Here is a 21662-nt window from a genome sequence, read left to right as displayed (position 1 = left end):
TGAACTGCGAACAGTTGCCAGCTAGTGACACGGTCTATAGTGCTCTCTAAAGTTGAACAGTATTCTACTTTCAATTAATATGAGTACAAAGTTACATAGGTGGGTCATAACTAAGACTATTTTATTGGCTGGTTGATTTCATTCGCACAGTAATGGTTATTGAAACAGAGATAAGTACATGAGGATCATTGGGAAAGAATGCCGAACCAAATACATGTAGTTCCCGTATCCTAAAGGGCTCTGTAGACCAACAAGTGGACGTAACTGAAAATCAATACAGACATGCATACGAGTTGTACTCTCTGACACTGCTCGCCAGGTGTGCATGCTTTACTACGGGTGAATGTTTCAACCCCTGGCCTTGTGCCTTTAACCCGCCACGAATCCCTGTTGTCATTTGTCAAAGCGCCCCCATAATCAACGCCTGACGGGGGGCATTGTCCCGTCACATAGGGAGCACCGTAGCCATGGTTACGGCAACTTATAGGGAACACGTTGAGCGCACACTGTGTAAAAGATCCGCGATGGGACGCACGCTGTGGGCAAATCCACAGTAGTCGCGCACAACTTCGTACGAGGACTGGTTTTCTACATAGAAACCGCTGTCAAACATTGAAATTTCTTTGTTAAAATGCCAGTCATAAAAGCAGCTAAATTTAGCAACGTTTTCTGCAATCAGAGGAGTATTTTGACACCTTAAGAAGGTGAGTCCATTAACATTATTCCTTCTGAAATTCTGCCTGAATTAAGAGACACAGGGGAACTACTCAATCGTTTTGCTAAGGCTCGTATCCTTTTTGGCTAGTCCTTGTGGACTGCATTGCTACTCGTACGTTCCTATATTATGTATGCTCGTACTATATACAAGTTGCCAAGGTAACGATTACTTTGCTGTTTTTTGTCGACAGAGATCTCAGCATTGTCAAAAAGTTCGCTGTTTTAATGCATGTACTACTAAAATAGTTTGAATTTGAAATAGAAATGAACAGAAGAGCGTCTTTGGAGCTGAATTCCAGTAGAGTAGTTTGTTGTCAAGTTAAATTGTATCACCATTACAGGGTTATCAACGCATGCATGAATTTGCACATGTGCATACTTCATGGTGCGCAGATAAAGCCCCATTGTCTGTATTAGCTTATAAGACCGAAACATCGACACCATGGCTTTATACTTGGAGGTTTATTTCTTGCTTTACACCGGTTGTTATTAATAGCTGGAAATCGTTAGCGACAAGTTCACGAGAGGAGAAAAGAGTTGTTCCGAAATGGGAATGCATTTACAGGATAACCATGGGGCAGTAAATAACGCGACCCATCTAATGCTATTTGTTGGGTGGGTAAGAAAAGCATTGATAAATATAAAGAAAAATTATGATATGAGCAAAGATATTAACAACGATTTCCTGTGGTGCCTTGAATCGATGGAAGGGAAATATTGCGACAATTATTTTTTGGATGAAATCTTTTCAGGGTAAAATCTTAGAGATACAAAGTCCTCATAAAGCGAATTTGTGTTTTTTCCCCATTTTCATTCTTTAACATAAAATGAAACAAAATAACGTGCAATTAAATGTGTTCTCCCAGTGGTGACGTGATCGCCCTTGTACGGGACTAGAATGTGCCCATGTCATAAGGAGATGATCATGTCCACATAACGGTCACAATACAACTTGTTTACTCTTGTAAGAGACTGTTGTTTGTCTAACAGATAAGTGCCATGTAACCGATGCGCTTTTCTGAAGGGTGTGTAAATGATAGAAATCCTGCGAGTAAACTATTGCATTCTGCAGTGTAGGGCCGCTTTGTTATCTGAGTACATGTATTAAAAAGGATAAATTGGAGGGAACACTTAAAAACATGGAAACAGCCATCGCAAAATACCTTACTCTACCGTGGCGGGAGGTGTGTAAAATATCCAATACTGGTACGCAAAAAGGTCTCTGTTTTGTTTTCATATGTAATAGAAATGTCAGGTGATAAAACGTCAGCATATGCAACAGGCTGTGAAGTCTTTACCTTATTCGATAATGATGGAAAGCATTGGCAAAAAATTAAATAATTAAAAGAAGACGAGCCTTTAACTGATAATCGTTTGTCGGTACATGTAGTTGATTTAGTCCCTTTTATCCTTTCACCGTTCGTATACAATTATTATAGAGTAAAAATTAAATTAATTAGTCTTTATTATACCACATGTCGTAAAGTTGGCATGATGCAGTGGCGTAGCTAGGATTTTACTAGGGGTCACCAGCGTCTCATGGGGAAGGAGGGGGGCACCAGCTTTCAGTGGTTTGGTTTTTGGGCAAGTTGTTGTTATCCTTGTTCAATATCCATCCATCCGAGGGCACCAGGAATATGTGGGGGGAACGTGCCCCCCGACCCCCCTAGGCTACGCCACTGGTATGATGCTGTTTTTATGGGTACTAGTTGCTATTTTCAAGAGGAAGAATAAACCCGTCAGGCTGTTTCATTCTCAATATCACGGTTCCATCGACACCGTTTATCATGCGCTAAATAATCCTTGCGTCTTGGACATTCTTGAACTCGATTTCTAAACAAAATGTAGGTAAGGGAAGAAATGCATTGCAGCCAATAATTACAAACAAAAAATGTTTGAAACAATCTGTTGCAAAAAGAGAACATTTACAGAAATGTCCAAACAACAGAAAATTATCAGCTGAAATTAACTGTCCATATTCAGTGTTAAAATTGATTTTGTTAACAAACTCGTTTGTGATTCCATTTTGTAGATTCAGACAACTCAGCTGAGCAAACAATCGGTTCAATATGTGTTAGCTTTTTTATGAACGTGAAGCCTAGTTTTTTAGCTTTGAACAGACTATTTCAAGCCCCAATATGTTTTGTTTCAAAATGGAAACACAGATGGGATACGTAAATTCACAGATCAATCTTTGCGCTTGAAAATTAGGACCAAAGATATGGGAAAAAACACCTTCGAACACAATACGTGTAAGCTGGTTTGCAGTATTGTAGGCTTTTATTTATTGCCTGCGAGATCTACACCCTATTTGTTGATATTCGGTTTTCCAACTCTTGAATTCATTTGCTGGCAGGTGACCGTCTAGGCATGATACCTTTCGTGACATTTGCCCTCTTACTGTAAATCGTGCCATTTTATGAGTGTCGCATGAACGAAAAATAAAAATGACGCACGGATCGAGTATACTGAAACCGATTCGTTGCTGTGTAGAAGTGAAGTGTTTGGTATAAGTGCTATTTACCGAATACGAAATGAACAATGAGCAGCAAAACTGTCGAAGCTTTTATTGCCTCCAAAGTTCAAGTTTGGGTTAACAATAAACACAAGTTGGTGAAGCTGACATCGTTACTTGTCATATTCATCACCAAGGAAACCAATACGTTAAGCAGACGTATCGTAAGAAAGAAAATATAATACAAACACAATATGCTGAATTTCTTAAATTTTCAGACAAGTGTACATAACTGTTTATCAAAACATCGCTAATTATTTTAATATAAACTTCCCCCAATTTCTGACAAGGTAACCACACAGGCCACGGACAGGATTCGATCTTCTTTTGACAGCTACTCTGGAATAAAGCCTTCGAGAAGCGTGTTTAGATCTTGAAGCTCGTTATTTTCATTCATCAAGATGCCGTCAGAATCAGTCATTCTCCCAGCCATCAATTCCATCCCAGCTCAGCTCAAAGGGAAAGACTTCCTGGCTGCTTCCCACTTCCGTATTGGTAATGATAAGCGTCTTTCGCGTAGCGCCTTAAGGCGCAGCACTTTCACGAAGGACTATGTCGCACATGAACATTACGGCAGAGAAGCTGCCTCAGATCCACCACCACCTGCTGATGTCATGCACCGTGATCCCTATGAAGGGAGTCAGACAACAACCGAGTCCAACGCAGCATTTACAGGTCGCACTTTACCTAAGGTGCCAATGTGTCTAAAGCTCAATAAGACTAACTTCAAGATGGATTCAGACAACAGAGTTGATTCTTTTCACACCACACATGCTAGTCATTACTACCCTAAGCCCTTAAGCATGAGCTTCCCCTTGGATAATGCTATGAAGAGCTACGTACCCCAAGGTGATAAAGACAAAGAGAAGATGCCACAGTCTGATTACAGAGATAACTTCTTGGGTCACGATACTAGAGTGGTGAAGGTAGAGAGAGCGCCATGTATGCATGACGGTAAGAAAGAACTTCAATCTCTTAAAATTTACAAACACAATGATCTTTAAAATAAATCGCTGCAGTTGAAATGGGAAGAAAAGTGCCAGGGATGCATGACAAACTTAACAAATACAAGTAATAGTGTACTGCACACGTCTTTCATGAATGAAATGCGGTTCATCAGATTAAATTGGGCCTAGAATGCTTTCTAGTTCATTACTCCGAACAGATCCATTTTATTAATGTCTGCCAGTTTTCTCTTATCTTGTTCAGGTGGCCAAAGTACAATTCGTGGAGAAGACAGAACCCATAAGCAATTTGCTACTTCAACAGGAGAGCAGTTCCTTGGTAGATACCTGCCGTATGTTCCCGTCAAACCAGATGTAAGAAAAAAATTGACTGATATCAATTTCTAATAATCTTACCAAAACGCCTGCTTTTTGCCACATTTTCATCATTGTAATTTTGCTTAACTCTGAAAGTGAATGAATTCACCTGAATTTAAACCATTAAACCTAAACAAGTGTGAGTGCAAATGAAATTAAGTTTAGAACATAATTATCTTTGAGCATGGATGAGCTAAATTGATAGGGATGACAGTCATTTCATTGGCCAGAAACCAGTTATAGTACATAGACATAACAATAAAAGATATAACGTGAAATCAGCATAATGAGGATGGAACCTCGACAGCTGAGTGAAACAGCATTGGATAGTCTGTATACAAACAGAAGATATAGACAAAACGTATAACATTTAGGTATAGGACACTATTGTGACTGGTTTTGTGACTAATCGAATCTGGTCTTGTGAATGAGCTTCTGTTAGTCCCCACTGGAACACTGATTGTTGGCAGAAACACAGTGATTTTAGTAGAAGTCTTTTTTATCAACAGCTCTTAGGCTCCAATATTCCAAAAGGTGACCAGGAGAAACTTGTTCATCAAGATACCACTCAGCTTCTGTCATACCCTAAGCCTGGCACAGCCAATTATCGCGTCTACAGACGTGACCAGGCTCTTACTAGGCTAGGTGACACTAACTACAAGGCTGGACATGCAAAGAAGTATGACAAGTTTGAGACTACAGCTGCGCAATCGTTCCAGTTGGATCAAATGCCAGGTTTGTTACTTTGATTTCTGTTGGTCCATGACGTGTATAAAAACTAATGAGTTATTGGTTACTCTGGAGAACTCAATCTTATGAGAAGATTCAGATCAAGCAGGACCTTGAATCGAAAGTACTTTCCCAAAACTCTGAGCTAAGCCATCTGAAATGAACAGCAGTAAACAGAGAAATTACTGCAAGTATCTTGCCGATGGTACAGGACACTGTCCAATCAGATGATGAACAAAAAAGATCAGGAATTCTGACAAGGACAGGAACACTTATGCAGCCAAAGGACAAACACTCATTTTAAAAATTCCAATTATTTGAAGGTAACATTTTAAACCATGATTTTTCCAAAGACTTCGTGACTCACTTCAAGATGGAAGTCCTTTAGATGTTTTGTTATTTTACAGCCTTGACAGAGAAAATCCCTTACGACAGTAATGCCAGCAGTTTCCCAGAAGGTGATCGGGACCCTCAAAGAGTAAAAGCCAGAGTGACTACCACCAATTACACATTCTACCACAAACAGGTTAGCCTTTGTGAAACCTTTCCAAACTTTTGACAAACACATCTGGGAAAATTTCATATGGAATCTCAACATATTTAGTACAACAACGTAGTGAACCCGAATTATAAATGATGATTTGCTAACTGCTATATTTCCTGAAGTCTAGAAGTGAAGACGGTCGCCTACCCAAAGGGAATGAAGAATAAGACCAAAGCATGCATGATGTTGTATGATTTGGCGACGACAGTAGATGGTTGATGAGGTCAATGACCGTAATTCGTAGAGGGGAGCGAGGATGGCTATTTCCTTTCTTCTCTTTTCGAACACACAACTGTAGTATGTACAACCTCTAAATGACTGAACACAGATTCATTTTCTTGATCACAGCCACCTGGGAGTTTCCGTAATGACATCATCAAAGGAGCCAACAAACTTACAGCCAGTCGGGTAGCATTTGGAGTACCCAGTCAATGCTCTGCATATTACTCCACGACTCAGACAGACGACTATAAAACATTCCATATACCGGTACAACGTGTTGCAGGACATGGGACGATCCAGAGTCAAGTGCCTCTGGATTACTATGGAAATGGTGAGAGTAAATGGCAAATTTTACTGGATTCCAACAACAAACGTATTTGTCAAAGTTATCTTTTTACGAAGTGCCTTTGGAAAAGTAAAAATACATCATTACATAAGCTCAGAGGAAATTTACATCTTGGGAACAAATGCTACTTTCAGTATAGTGCCTGGAATGAAATTGAAATTATCTTACACACCTAGGATATTTGTGTGACGTTTGTTTAAGACAATTTGCACTTCGTTGATTTTCAAACGGTAAAAAAGAACTTTTACAGTTCAGTCTGATGTGATTTCATTTTGTTTCTTGACTGACAGGTAAAGAGGTGAATACATCGACTACAAAAGATGACTTTCCATCTTGGCGAGATGTGCCATTACACGAAGTTAGCAAGGAGGCACTTGCTAAGGTAATAAAATGTCAATGTGCTCAAGGATTACTTAATTACATACAGATAGCTTTATGAAATCACTGAATATTATGTGCAGCCAAAGGCTACATTATGTGTAAAGTTAGTGGTTGATAAATATTGATAGACTTGCAATAAATGTATGTAACGGTATTAAGACAATCAGACTGAAACTATATCAATCTGTTATTCATCACTGATGAATAACCCTTTAGTTAGAGGTAACTTTGGCAAATCTAAGCTCAAATTTAGCACTAGATGTTTGCCTAAAGAGTAGGAACAGGCATAATTATGAAAAATTCAGCTCAAAAAAAGCATGGCACTTTTTTCAATAAAATTCTTAATGCAACTTCCATTAAAAATTTTGTCTCCAACTCAATAGAAATTTGTCATTTCATCCTAGTTGATTTCTATCAACCTTACATTGATTCAATGCAAGTTAAATTTGTTGCCGCTATCTTTCTTGCAGTTGCGTCGATCAAACATCACTCCGCCTCTTCATGCCGATCGTGAGTTTAATACTACTCACTTGACTTCCTACACAGCAAAGAGGGTTGATCGATACCAGTACGACAGTGGAAAATTACAAAGAAGTTCAGTGCCTCTTGGAACTATGACAATATGAGGAGCCAAAAGTTAACATCTACACAAATATATTTTAGGAAATAACTGTGAACATAATTATTTTGTGTGCATGTCATATTTAAACATGGTTTGCAAAGCATGTAATAAGCTCCCAGTTCTTTTAACCTTGTATAGTCGTTATTTTACAGTAGAATATGGATCACGAACAAATCTTTATTCCTTTTTGTGACTTAGGTGGGCAAAATTTGATTCCTTTTCACAACTGAAGTGTTTGTAACATTTCCTTTTACTTTTTTTGCATGATTTTGATAAAGCAGACAGGGATTAGAAAAAGCGTATTACTTTGAATCCTACAGAAATTTGAAATATCTTTGACAGTCCTAAAGCTGCATGCTTGGGTCCTGATTAAGAGAGTTTAGAATTATTTCTTTTCTTTTTCATCAAAAGTCGAGCATGTCCGAGACATAGGTCAATGCTTTATTTCAAGTCCATGTGCACACGTAATTCGTACAAAGACAGAACATTTCCAGCTGCATAAAAAGTGCGCTACAGGGCTTGCGGTTCTGAACTATTAAAGCTTGATCTAAAGTTTGTTTTGTTCAACATTATATCCATTTCTGATGAACACCAGCATCATGAACTGTAGAAATATTTCAATTATGCTATTTCAACTATTTGCTAAAGCTTACTGCTTTGACAAATGCTCATTTATTGACCTGTCCACCTGCAGGCCTCTGGCATTTTCTAATTCAACTCTGTATGAAACAGAAATGCATAAAACTGCCTGCAATCAATTAGAATTTCACTAAATCTCAAGCAATGTAAGAAATACATGTACATGTATTCATCTTTCTTGAGTGTGTTTTAATTGGCATATAAACAGCATATTTTAACATTTTACCAGGATTAAAGTGAAAAGGCAGAAAACAAATCAGTAAATTTTGAATGACTCAACATGTATAAGGTCAGTGTTAGGGGACTTAACACCATGCAAAATTACAAGAGGAAACCTGTGACAGTACATACATACATCTGAGAGGAATTACTCCAATGATTCCAGTAAATCATATAACTCTTTTGCATAACCATCATAAACACTGAATTTCTTGTGCATGTATGATACATGGCAGACTGCAGAGTAACACAAAAACAGGCCTAAATCTCTTTGTTTCGATTCAAAACCGGATTGATAGTTTTATTTACAACTTATGTCTCCTCTGTGGTCTGGTGCGTGACACTGTCTCATGAAACACACACATGGAAAAAATTAATCTTACTGGAACCACTAAGCAGTGAAAGAACATTTTTAAACATGCAATCAAATCCCAACATGTTAAATGGTAATCAAGGCAATCACTCATACTCACAAACATCCTAATCTATCGTAGTAAATACATTATCATCATGCTGGAGATGAAAACGTGGTTGGAAGATGTGGGAATTTCTGGGAAATGCACGACAATAAGTCATTAACCTTTCAACTAGGTTAATCAATTTTCTGATGTCCTAATTCCTTCTGGATTTCTGCTCAGAACCATCCCAAATCAATTCAAATACTGCATGGCCAACACAGCAAACATGAATGGAGCAAGGGGTAAGGGTTGATGGTAATTTGCAACCTTTCATAAAAAAAAGTTTTCAGGTGTATGACAAAAGTCCTGCAAGGCTAATTGAAAAACCTTTTCTGCATAAATTAGCAACAGTTGTATGCTACAAAGAACCCACTGCATAAGTTTTTATCACAACTAGTTCAACTGTTTTCACTATGGTCACCCTCCTAGCTTTAAATTGAACTCACTGTAAACAAAGCAATTGGTGCTGTCTAACCATAGTAACAACAACCTCATACATAGGTAGAGAATCCAAAGGACTCCTTTTCTCTGACTTTCCTGGGATGGAGGTAGTAAAGATCAAGTAACATGGGATCAATCCAACGCTTGGATTCATAGACACTCTCTCCTGCCTTCCACCCAGGAACATCCTTCATGATGATGGCTTCTTGCTCCAAATTACTTTTCAGCAGTTTCAGCGTCCTTGAAAAAAACCAAACCAGAAATGTGTCAGCAAATGTAGCAGTCTCACTATCCAGAGAACAAAGTGAAGGTTCATGGTAATAAGTAGTGAACTTACTGTGGAGTATTATGATGATTTCTGGTTTAGAATGCCTCTGGAGAGGTGTGGAGGATGGTGGCCCTGGAGGGACATCTCTAATCATCAATATTGATGCAAATATTTGCAACCAAATTTACGACCCACTCTTCTGTCCCGAATATTGACGCCAATAGTCATGACCAAATTCATGACTTGCTCTCTGGTCGAAATATTGCAAGCCGAAAAATGTAGGTAATTGCATGTGTGTATGAACACTTCATTTCCGCCTAGCTTGCCAGAAAATTTGCGGCAATGTTTGCGACCGAAGATACAAGTTGTAAATTTGGTCACAAATATTGGCATCAATATTTGCAACTGAAGAGCAAGTTGTGAATTTTGGTTGCAATTATTAATAGCAATACATGTATTTGCGACCAGAGAGTGAGTTGTGGATTTGGGCTTTGAATATTGACGGCAATATTCGCGACCAGAGAAGGAGTCATGAATGTTGGTCATTAATATTGGCATCAATATTCGCCACAGAAGAGTGGGTCGTAAATTAGGTAGCAACTATTGACATCAATATTGACGATTGGCGACGTTCCTCCAGGGCCACCATAGTGGAGCAATAGGGAAGTGAAGACTTTAAACTCAAATTCCGTCTCCAGAATTTTTCCTTGAAAAAATTTTTGTGCAACGTTTTACTCTTCTTCAATGTATTAAAACTGTTTGACTCCCCTTAGTTCATATGACTTGAAAAGTGTATTTTTTTTTTAAATTCAAAATTGCCCATGCTTTTCTGGACAACTGAGGGTGCTATTACTGTGAAGTCATTAAGGAAACTGGGAATCCAGAATTTAATTTCATTCACTGAAAACATTTCTGAGTAAAGTTTACTTGTTTGCTTTATGCATGTGTATGTATTTACACAAAAATGAATCACGAGAGACAAAGAAAATTTAGGCCAGCAAAATAAAAATCATGTGTCTCCTGCGTTTACATACCCTTGCTCAGCCTACATATGCAAATTTCCTAAGCGCCTATTATAATAATTCAGCTGGGCAGGGGTAAGTATCACTAGGAGACCTGACCCACTCCACGTGGGGGAGGATTTTTTAGTACAAACTGATGTAACATTGAACTTTTCTTCCCAGAAAGAAATTACAATTGATAAGGAAATATTAGCATAATAAAGCAGAAATATGCTCATTTAAATAGTGAAACAACTTGAAAAAACTGAAATGCCTTTTGGAAGTTTTGTGTAAAACATTGCATTGCAGAAACCATTTTGGGGGTGGTTGGCTTTGAAGTAATGCTCCTAAAACAAATCAGAAACTACACACTTGAAGACAACTTACTGTCGATCATCCTCAGCTTTTAAGAGAGGAGTAATACCAATGAAACATTCATATTCCTCTCTGGCCCACAATCTAACACAAAAGAAAAATACAAAACATGTATTTGTTTGAAATAATTTGTCTGTTTAATATGATGTTCCAAGGTGCTCTCTTGTCAATGTACGGGATTTAATTTAATTGTGAAAAGTTGGTTCCATTTGTCTTGAGTCAACTTTAACAAGGTACTGGGAACGTTATTAAAAATTCAATGCTGAAGCTCTGCTCAAATAAGTTAAAAGAAGCCTTACAAACATGGAATAAGAGGATATTGAACTGGTAGCCTTTCTTGGATAGATCTACACATACCATGGTGTGAATTCTACATGCACTACTACACTACATGTATGTCCATGCAGATGGAGACACAGTAAAGGTCTACGCAAAAGAAACTCTGTTTAGTTACTATTTCATCACATAATTTCTGAAAGGATTCGTGGCTATACATCTATAGGTAATGCAAATGATTCAATTCAATTTCAGGGTACCAGTAAACACTGATCAGCCAGTGCATCATTCTTTGCTCAAGTGAAAAATCTTGGAGAACATTGCTGGTGTTGGATTTTGTGAGAATCAGGACAGGTACCTTCGTTTCCGGTTGTGTCTGCCATAGAAAAATATTCCAATAGCCGAAACAGCAGCACAGGTAGCAAACATCATGTAACCTATAAAAAAAACACTTTCAACTGTTTATTTAAATCAGTTTAATATAAGTGTTTTCATCATTGCATTCAATGAACACATGAAGTTTTCACGAACACATGACGTTTTCTAGAATCACATAACCGTAATGTGACTGCCGTTTATGTACACTGTCCACTTTTCCACACTGCAGTTCGGCAAGGCAGGCCTTAAGAATACAGTAAACTAAATTCATACACCAGTACTCTGTCTTCGACATGCTCACACGTACGCAAGAAGGCCATGGTATTTTATGCAAGTTTTTGCTGTCTTTTCCCAAACTTTTGGAGATTGAAACTTGAACACCAAAGGCCAAGCTCCAACCTATTCACATACTATCTGGGCCAGTTGGTAGTTTAATAGGTACTTTTTATTAAGTCTTTGGAGATTGGTACTTGAACACTTGGGTTTGGGCTCCAAGCAAATTACTCTGGGGAACTACCAGAATTGTGACAGTATTATTAGCTGTTTTGGCAGTATTGCTTTTCTGATTATTTTTTAGCTGTTTCGGCAACAGCCGGAACAGCTCTTGCTTTTCTGATTATTAGCTGTTTCGGCAACTTTGCCAAAACAGGTATTTTCAAATCAGGTATCTGATGTTTTTTTCTTTCTTTTTCAACTCAACCAGTCGACTTTGGCAGTTTACTAAATCTGATCGACTTCAAACTTGGCAGACCTTTCAGACCTTGGCAGACAATCATCCAAGGACGGTCCAAGAAGAAATTCACAGTGATAACTTAATTAGTTTATTTATTATTGATTTTTGAATATTTTTGAATTTTTCCCCATAGACTTTGTACACAGATTGCACACAGTTTTCGGACTGTCCCATATCAGGCTATGAGGGCGCTATTGCAGAATTACTGTTACACCTGCCTGGGCTTTCAATTTTCAACAAACTGTCGTATATTGAACCATAGATGGCGTTGTTGCACAACATATGGTTTGTACACACATTGTCCAGCATAATGTGTGAGCAGTCCTCAACTTCGACCAAGAATTACTACCAGAACGAAAGAGAAATCAGACTAAATTTTCCTGTTCGATTGCAAATATACCCAAGAGTCCAAATATTAAATATGTCATAATTTTTTTCCAGTTTAGACAAAAATCACGTGACATGAAATTAAAGGAGCAGTTTTCCTGATTACGTGTTTCTAGCCCATTGACTTTGTACACGTTTTTCAAGAAACTATTTGGCCAATTTTCAAAGGTTCGATCAACATCAAAGTTACAGACAACAAAGACCCTGATGAAAGTATTTTGCTAAATTTATGACTTTTGATGACGTCATCACGTAGTTTTAAATTGATTTTTGCATATTTAATTTTGCCCATATGTTTTGTACACATTTTTCAACAGCCTATTTTCGGCACATTGGTAAATCTGAATGATTTCTTTCAATGTACACTTGAAGTCCCTAATGGAGAGAGGTTCCCAAAAAAGAATCGTCAAAATTAATTCATTAAGGGTCACGTGACATGAGATTAAAGCTGCAGTTTTTCCCATAGGGTTTGTACACGTTTTTCTGCTACGCAATATTATCGATCTTAATGAGAGTAGTCCTGAACTTCAACTGAGAATTGCTGAGAATGAAAGAAAATCGTTTTTTCGTCTTTGTTTGACAACATGTATACCCAAGAGTCTCAATATCAAATAATATTTCATATTTTTCTCTCAGTTTAAATGCAAATCACGTGACATCATCTTAAAGGAGTAGTTTTCAGCCCATTGACTTTGTACACATTTTCAAGGCACTATTTTGAAACCTTTGAGATGTTTGATCGCTACGAAAGTGATAGCCAAGAAAGACCTTGATACAAAAATTATACTAAATAAATGACGTCAAGATGATGTCATCTTGTGATTTATTATTGAGTTTTCAATATTTACTTCAGCCCATTGACTTTGTACACATTTTCAACCCACCATTAGGGTAATTTTGAGATGTGTGGTCATCATCAAAGTTACAGCCAACCAAGACCTTGATAAAAACGTTTGGCTAAATTTATGACATTATGAGGACGTCATCAAGTATTTTTTATTGATTTTTGAATACTTCACTTTCCACTAAAGATTTCAAAGATGTTTATCAAGAGCCAGTGCTCAGCACTCTTCTCAATCTGAAATGTTAATGTTTACTATTCATTCTGCTATTTTCCTAGTTTAATTTTTTTAAATGCTTCCTCAAAAATCCTGAAACAGCCTGCGGTTGTTTTAACAACCGTCAAACCTCTAGTTCCACATTGCATTTATCCTGGGCGCAGAATTATTTTCAGCTGAAAATAAATGGAGGCCACTAGGCCTACCAACTTTTCAAAACAAGACAACAAATCCACAGTACTTTACAAAGGTGAACTTAAATTCTGACCCTTGGTATACTTGGTGGTAGTTTATTGTGCTGGTTCAAGATTTCTTAAGGCATTATAACTTTTTGACAATTTGGTAAGTTCACGCATGTGTATGCTACAGACATGACAGAGTGATATTTGATGCAGCCTACAATACCTGGACCATGGCCAACCACTGCTTGAGGGCTCCAAACAAATGACACATCATACTAAACCTCAAACATGTTCAATTCAAGGACTTCAAGCCTAGTTTTAGCTTGCAGTAGATGTGTGGGCATCGCTCAAGCATGTCAAGGGTGGGCAGGTGGAGATAGCACAGAGCAATCTTTGAAAGTGTACATATTAAATTTGTGCCATTTTCCTTAAGCAATATTTATACGGTTGTGCGTATTGTAATTAAATCTGTGCAGATCAAGCAGGGAAACTGTTGTCTGGAGTAAAGGCTAGGTAATTGGTAGTTTTGGGTGTCATTTCAATATCCTTATTTTCCCTGATTGTTATCTAATTTGTCTGGGATCTTACTTTTATCGCAAATTTATTTCTAATTGATATGCGAACAGCTCTAAGAATTTTTTGAATTAAATGTCAACGGGGGAACTTAAAAGCTTTCATGAGGAATTTTTCCAGAGGGAAGAAAAGTCTGAATCAAATTTCTCGCGGTCGGCCGGTATGATGTACATGCCACTGCCCTGTAAACGTATCATGCTGTACAATATATATAAGTACTGTACATGCAGCACACACATCACATGCGGACAAGAACCGACAAAATCATGCAAACGTGTAGTTGATATTAGTCTCCTACAATATCCGTAGTTGCGACAAACTTAAAAATTATGCGCACAAAATTGATATTTGTGCACTTTCAAAGATTGCGCTCAACACAGACGTCACACTGTAATGTGGCCTCCCTAGGCCCACACGTAGGGCTGTATAGTGGCTCTTAATCTGTGGCCACCACAGTCCTACTTCAAGGCATGTCTTAAATGCCTGAAATCCAAACTGCAGGATTGTCACAAACTTTGAATGCTAATATCTTCTGAATTTAGAATGACTCCACAATTTTATTTAAACCAGCGAATTCCTCAGGGTTTGGACTTTTATATGAGCACCCTAAAGCTTTTTGATGTACTGTATGAGGCCTTGAAAAACCCGGCCTGTGATATTTATATGCTGACCATGGGCGGCGCCGTTTTGAAAAACAAGAGCAGCCCTTCTTGTGCCAGAAGTCAAGGCACCCGACAGGTGCCGTAGATGCATAATTCATGTTGTCACAATATTGCTTAGTTTCGTGTGCGCTTTGCTTGTGTACAGTGCGCCCACAGCACGAGTGCAGCATGATACAGTGACATGCATGTGTTATTCAAATTTAATTTCACCGGTTCCTTGTTCGTCTGTCACGCAAGATGTGATAGAGAACCAGTTTTGTATGGTACAAGCTATACCAGAGCACCTGTCGGGTGCCTTGAAACCCGATGCAAGAAGCGCTACTTTGGTTTTGAAAATGGGGCCGCCCATGGTCAGCATAAAAATATTACAGGCCTGGTTTTTAAGGCACCATACATCGGAAAATATACGGTTTGGGAAAGCTTTTGGGTGCTCATATAAAAGTTCAAACTCTGAGGAATACGCCGGTGTAAATAAAATTGTCGAGTCATTCTCATTTCGGAAGATATTATTAGGATTCAAAGTTTGTGACAATACTGCAGTTTGGATTTCAGGCATGATTTAAGACATGCCTTGAAGTAGGGCTGTGGTGGCGACAGAAAAGAGACAGACTGTAAAAGAGAGCCACCTCTTCAGTAGTCATGGTAGTAGTACTAGGGCCAAGGCCTAGTACTAAAGTAGGAGGTACTGTACATGTACATGTATGGGCCGGGAGGCCACTAGCCCCACAGGTACATGTACTGATGTCATGGATGTAGGGCTGTGGTGGCGACAGAAAAGAGACAGATTGTAACAGATTGTAAAAGAGAGCCATGTACATGTACACAGTACACTACCTCCTACTTTAGTACTAGGCCTAGTAATAGTAGTACTACTAGTACTACTACTAGTACCAGCATGACTAGGCCTAGTACTACTACTAGGCCGTAGTACTAGTACTAGCCCCCCTGGGCCTACTAGTACTACCAGTACCAGTATATGTAGGCCCTACTTGCAGAATTTGCTCAATTTTGAAACAGTCTCTAGGCCTATCCTACATGTAGGCTTACTCACAGAACTGCAAGGCACACTCTGCGTACGGAGTGCGGCTCGCGGTTCTGGGGGAGGGAGTAATAATGCCTACCCTAGGCTAAATACCATGCCCAATATTCGGACAATTTTTTGACAATTTCAGCACATATTTTTGCGAAAGGAACTCTGGAAAATATCTCATAAAAGAACACTAACTGTTTTAAATATGAAAAACAATCATCTTCATTACCAGACATTCCCCTCTTGGGAAGAACTCGCTTGTAATCAATTGGTGGATAGCCACCTTTCGGCGGCATATCCTGCTTGAAAGTCGACGCCATATTCACGAAGCCCAAGAGGGCGCTAGTGAAGTTGAACGCCATATATGCGACAGCAAACCACCACCCAAGTTGCGCGTAGTACGTGCAGCAATTGAAAAAAAAAAAAAAAAAAAAACCAGTAGTTTACAGCGAATTTGAAACCATACCCTGAACAAAAAGCACAATACACACAAGTTTTTCAACTGACGGGTTTAGACAGGTTTTATTCAAAGTTCATCAAATTTTCTCCATTTTCAAACCAAATGTACGAAGTCTTGATAAAAACATTCCTATATAACTGTTCTTAAGTTCAGCCATCATTGACATAACATATGTTTCAACATGAACACAAACCTGGAAGCTTCCAAAGATTGTGGTCACCAGGCACATGAGTACCTATGATACAAGAACCCTAAAACTATTGTTAATTTAGTGCCAACCTATGCCTATAAGACCTTCACAAAACCATCACAAGACCAACACAAGACCTCCACTCTGAATTCAAGTCACAAGCTATTCAAGTGAATTGCAGCAAAAGCATTCTTTTGTCATTGTTCACACTGTTACTTGTGTTTGGTCTTATGATGGTCTTGACTACTACCCTGGTACTAGTAGGAACAATTTCAAAGGCGTAACACAACGATCACGGTAAGGCCAGGCAACAGATTTCCTGTTTCTCTCTCAATGTCTCTATGATTGTAACTTGAACTTCTTAGAGAGAAGTTAGAAAAAAGCGCTTCAGAATATACAGGCTAGAAATACATGTAACACATGCTGCCACATGAAATCAAGATATCAAATCTGTATGTGGTAGATATGACATTTGGTGAGGACTTTCTATGAGTTTTAAGAAGTCAAACACGGTTAATACTGTGCCTCTTATTATTTTATGACTGCATGTAGGATGAAATACTTTGGCTAACATCCTGTACCTTCAGTGCTATATGATTACAGCTTTTCCTCAAAACAAGGACTTGGTAAACAAGGACTTTGTTTGCACAGACCCAAGAAAGCATGTATAATACAAAAAGTACCAAACAAAATGGCATCATTTTCAAAGCTCTCAAATGAATTATATGATCTTAAAGACCCTGCCTGTCAATCATGTGGCAAACAAAATGGGTGATGAATATCTTGTATGGCTACAAGTACAGTGTACATTTGTATTTTAGTTATATCAACTTCTGGATGGCTGCTGCATCTACAACTCAAGGGTTGAAGACTATGTAAGAAAACTAAAATGACTTCAAACAAAAATACATGGTAATTGAATATGATGTCTTCAAAAGAACAAAAATGAACTCTGTAGTTATAAACTGGCAATATAAATATCATACCTTAGACCTTCAATAAACTCTACATACTTATTTTTACCCTGAATGTAATTTTAAAACTCTACAATTTGATGAAAACAAGGACAATCCATAACTACAATGGATATTCTGGTGCTTAATCAGTCTCCTTAATAATAAGAACAAACAGGGACATGGACTGCTATGTTTGCTTAGCATTTCACAAGTGTTTCCAAAGGATGATTAAACTTTTACACATTCATTCATTCTTTTGCAAACCTTGCGACACAATTGAATTGACCAGACAGGTGTACAGAAGAGTAAAGCTTAGGGTCTACAAAAGTTTACTTTAAACACTGTCATCAGAGGGAATGTTCTAAGGGCTTGTTTATTTCATATAAATCTGGATTGCGATCAGTGATCCTTACACTGGTTCCCATTATAGGCGAGTTTTGGTGTCTGTAAACCAACGATACATCAATGATCCAGATCCGTGTGGAACAAACACGGCCCAAGAATCTGTCAGATTGTGTATACACTGATAAATAGCTGCAAGTCAGATTTGTTTCCAATGCACTAAGTACTTCCTATAATGTTTGCATTCAGTTAAGTAATTTTAACCTCAATCGTAAATTCATTTGTTGGTTCAAATTCCTGGACTCAGAATACCATTATTTGAGAACTGACTGATTTACACATCTTGGTCATGACTTTGCACATGAAGCCAACCTAATGTTAAAAAGGTAAAAACAGTTTGGGTATTGTTTGAATGCCCTTTCGGTCTGAATAAGTTTATGTGAACGTTTTTTTCACTTTTATCATTTCATAAAATGACAGAAATGTACAATAATGAATATCTTATCATCGCAACTGAATCTTTCCACCCTTTATGATAAGAATTATAATTTGTGAATTCAAACACTGACAAAACTGGATTCACAAAACTTTCAACAATGTGAGCACTCACTTTATAATTAATTTGATTGTGTGCATTAATGCCCAATTAAGATGAGAATTCCTAACAGAAATCTTAATTGATTGGCAGTATCAGAAATATGGCCTTAATTCATCCAAATGACATTAACAAGAAAGAGCCATCTCAAATTCAAACACAACTCATCAAATCTGTAACAGTTACCAGGACTCTGAGCCTCCTTTTGAAATTCCATGCAATAATTTCTTAAACCCTCAATAATTCTGATAATCTAAATCACAGGAAATTCTTCAATAACCACTGCATGTTTCCTAAGATTTGAAGGAATTCAGCAAAGATCAACAATTTCAGTAGTTTTATAATCTAAGCATGTAAAAAGAACCAGTCAACAGCAACAAATCTTTTGGTTTCGACATGTTGGAGGCTGCATAAATGTTATTTAAGGATTTATTATCCTCAATCTCAAGGTTACTACTAAAAGAAACTAATTCAAGGTTCATGGTCAATAAACTCTGGAGATAAGCTATCTCATATTATAATGGAACACAGAATTGATAAGAAAATCTAACAACACATATATTTGGCCACATGAGATGTGCAAGCATGAGATACAAAGGAGAACAATCTTATTACACACATTCTCCCAAGAAAAAAATCAACTTGTCTCTTTGGCCATCAATGAACCTTGAATATTCAATATACTGTTTAGGTTGTTATGTCTGATAATTGTCTTGACTATAAGGCACTTGAGGTGGATAGAATCCATCTGGTGATTGATATTCACATTCATAAGCTGTTATTCCACTCTCGCTTCCATCATCAATTGACCATCTTTGCCCTTTGGGTACTGTCCCTTCAGTGCTCTGATTATCATCTGTTGAACCATCACCTGCTGGTCCCACCTCTTTTTTGCAGTAGGCTGCTGGCCCCTGGTTGTATGCTGGTGATGAATGTGCAAGTGGTTGAAGTCTGGTGTCTCCATGCCAATTCTGGCCATGCATCATGATTTGTGGACTGTGGGACTGAATGCCATGCTGAGTGTCTAAACTAAGGTGATGTCCTCGTTGACCTCTAGCCTCTTGACCCCAACATGTCATTGATAAGTGTTCATCTCCCGGACAGGATGTGGTTTGAGCCCACAACTGAAGAAGATTTTGTCCTACTGATGGCTCCAACTCCTAATGAAGATTTTAAAAAGTTGGTGATTTTTATTGAACATTACATAAGATGGAACTCTCCACTACACAATATCTTGAATGACATAGTTAATTTCATCAACGTACAGGTCACTTAATTTTACATGTTCTATTTGCTTGAATTTGCTAAATTTCTACAAAGCTGTATAATCCCCACCTGAAATCTCTTTTGATTTATTTCTCCCAAATAAAAAGCAGCTCCAATTCTGAGAATTTGGGGTGACGATGCGTACTTAAATGCAATAAAAATCTCACAAGGTCTCATGGGTGGTGAACCCATCAAATCCATGTACGAGTTGGAGTGATAGCTGCAGCAAATTGTAAACAGCAAAATCAGTTGGTATTGTTGAATTGCAGCAAAAAGCTAATGGTGTATTCTATCTTTATGATGTCCTACAAAGTATCAAAATATTTGTATTTTACAACATCACTGAGCAGATTTTTTATTTGCACTTATTTGTATCTATAAATTCACCTGTCCATCTCTGCTGACATGTACTCTCAGATTGTCATTCCAGGGGTTCAGTATGGCACGTGTCTGATCAAAACTCACACTAGCTCTATGACAAGAACAAGACAACACATCTTAAGTCAGTGTTAACCACTACCAGCCGGGGACTCCGAAAGCGGAGCCATATCAGTGGTTTATATGTGTGGCCGGGGTCTCCGAACTCGGACAAAGGAAACAGGGCCCTGTAACAAAAGACCGTACTCCGAACAAAAGACCAGGCTGCTGGGCATTACCGGCATTTTTCACTCTCAAAAGTGGTGATAATCCAGCGTTATTTTGAAACCGTATACCAGGGTTTGGGGTATTTAGAGCAAGCGGATTACCACCGGGGACAAAAGCTCTCCACCACCACAGTGATGAGCCACACAGAACCGCTGCATGCTAATCTGGCCCCTATTGAAAAGAGGTCAGCAGTGCACTGAGCCAGGTTCGTGAACAAAACACAGTTGTATAACACCGCACAATCTGGGCTCTGTTTACAAGGCTGCAGGCTGGCTGAAATATTCGGGCGTCAATGAAGGTCACCTGTCAACTTAGAGTAGTGCCTAAAGATTACTCCGTGCGGATATATACGACTGTTAAATGGAATGATGAATTGTTGAAGGATTTTGAAAACGGAAAAAATGATAGTCATCATGCCGGCCCAGCATCCTCAACGTTGAAAAATGCCCCGGCACGAAGTGGTTAAAGGTTATTAAATATTTCCAACGCATTATAAAAAATTCACATCTAAAAGGATGGAGGAAAATTCAAACAAATTAAGTTTACATTAAACACTTCATCAACTTTTTCTGTGGCATAAATAAGTGTAAACAGATAACAATATCCTCTGATTTTTTAGGATAATGATAGGGTTGGTCATACCCATGATAGTATGAGTAACAATGTAAAGTCACATGCAAGGTTTCCAGGTAATAGTCTACACAAGATTCAATGCAACACTGGTAAACTTCATGAAGGGATTAGAGTATTACCTTCATTACAAAGCTGTACTTCTTCACATGTACAGTTTTCGAATATCGGGGTCATTCCATGAGGTTGGGGCACAATTTGTGAGGGTGTCAATTGTAACATGGGTTCCATAAAAATGAACAGCTATTTCCCAGCATGTGGATTCCATATTGACATAGTTATACATCTTGCAAGGCTGAATGCAGAGGTGTGTGTTATTTTTACAGAGTAAATGGCCTACTCAACAGGTCATAACATGTGGTAAAAGTAACCGATGTAACAAAGACACCATCACAAATTGTGCCCCAACCTCATGGAATGACCCATGCCCAAATCACAATGAAAAGCACAAATACAATATTGTTTTTCCGATGCAAATATTAAATTAAGTTAACCTGTGG

At 38.2% G+C, this 21662-nt stretch overlaps 3 protein-coding genes across 3 annotated transcripts in view; 1 reads left to right on the top strand and 2 right to left on the bottom strand.

Moving 5' to 3' along the window:
- Positions 1-491: 491 nt before the first annotated feature.
- On the top strand, positions 492-8293 carry tex45 (testis expressed 45). Its single transcript, XM_022245169.2, has 8 exons — positions 492-704; positions 3523-4186; positions 4442-4551; positions 5064-5289; positions 5691-5809; positions 6176-6380; positions 6686-6777; positions 7247-8293. The coding sequence occupies exons 2-8, from the start codon at positions 3634-3636 to the stop codon at positions 7400-7402; spliced, it is 1461 nt and encodes a 486-aa protein (XP_022100861.1). The 5' UTR covers positions 492-704; positions 3523-3633; the 3' UTR covers positions 7403-8293.
- Positions 8206-16462, bottom strand: ndufa13 (NADH:ubiquinone oxidoreductase subunit A13). Its single transcript, XM_022245171.2, has 4 exons — positions 16308-16462; positions 11434-11512; positions 10812-10883; positions 8206-9395 (listed from the first exon to the last, which is right to left on the bottom strand). The coding sequence occupies exons 1-4, from the start codon at positions 16438-16440 to the stop codon at positions 9206-9208; spliced, it is 474 nt and encodes a 157-aa protein (XP_022100863.1). The 5' UTR covers positions 16441-16462; the 3' UTR covers positions 8206-9205.
- Positions 16463-16572: 110 nt separating this feature from the next.
- ythdc2 (YTH domain containing 2) overlaps positions 16573-21662 on the bottom strand; it is a 31055-nt gene continuing 25965 nt past the window's right edge. Inside the window, exons 31-32 of the mRNA XM_022245160.2 lie at positions 20275-20359; positions 16573-19781 (exon numbers count right to left, since the gene is read on the bottom strand). Of these exons, the coding sequence (XP_022100852.2) occupies positions 19317-19781; positions 20275-20359 (550 nt within the window). The 3' untranslated portion in view covers positions 16573-19316. The remainder of the gene's footprint in view (positions 19782-20274; positions 20360-21662) is intronic.

The sequence above is a fragment of the Acanthaster planci genome, linkage group LG05, assembly GCF_054643075.1.
Source record: "Acanthaster planci isolate LZ-2023a linkage group LG05, COTS_SCS, whole genome shotgun sequence".
NCBI classification, from domain to species: domain Eukaryota; kingdom Metazoa; phylum Echinodermata; class Asteroidea; order Valvatida; family Acanthasteridae; genus Acanthaster; species Acanthaster planci.
The sequence above is the reverse complement of the archived record's forward strand: the minus strand, read 5'-3'. Positions and strand labels throughout refer to the sequence as shown.

Excerpts from the sequence above, each read along its gene's own strand:
- tex45 (XM_022245169.2), top strand. The coding sequence starts at position 3,634 with ATGCCGTCAGAATCAGTCATTCTCCCAGCCATCAATTCCATCCCAGCT. Across the intron at positions 4,552-5,063 it reads ATGTTCCCGTCAAACCAGAT|CTCTTAGGCTCCAATATTCC; the intron begins GTAAGAAAAAAA and ends TTTTATCAACAG. Across the intron at positions 5,810-6,175 it reads ACACATTCTACCACAAACAG|CCACCTGGGAGTTTCCGTAA; the intron begins GTTAGCCTTTGT and ends TCTTGATCACAG.
- ndufa13 (XM_022245171.2), bottom strand. The coding sequence starts at position 16,440 with ATGGCGTTCAACTTCACTAGCGCCCTCTTGGGCTTCGTGAATATGGCG. Across the intron at positions 11,513-16,307 it reads TCCCAAGAGGGGAATGTCTG|GTTACATGATGTTTGCTACC; the intron begins GTAATGAAGATG and ends TTTTTTTTATAG. Across the intron at positions 10,884-11,433 it reads AGACACAACCGGAAACGAAG|ATTGTGGGCCAGAGAGGAAT; the intron begins GTACCTGTCCTG and ends CTTTTGTGTTAG.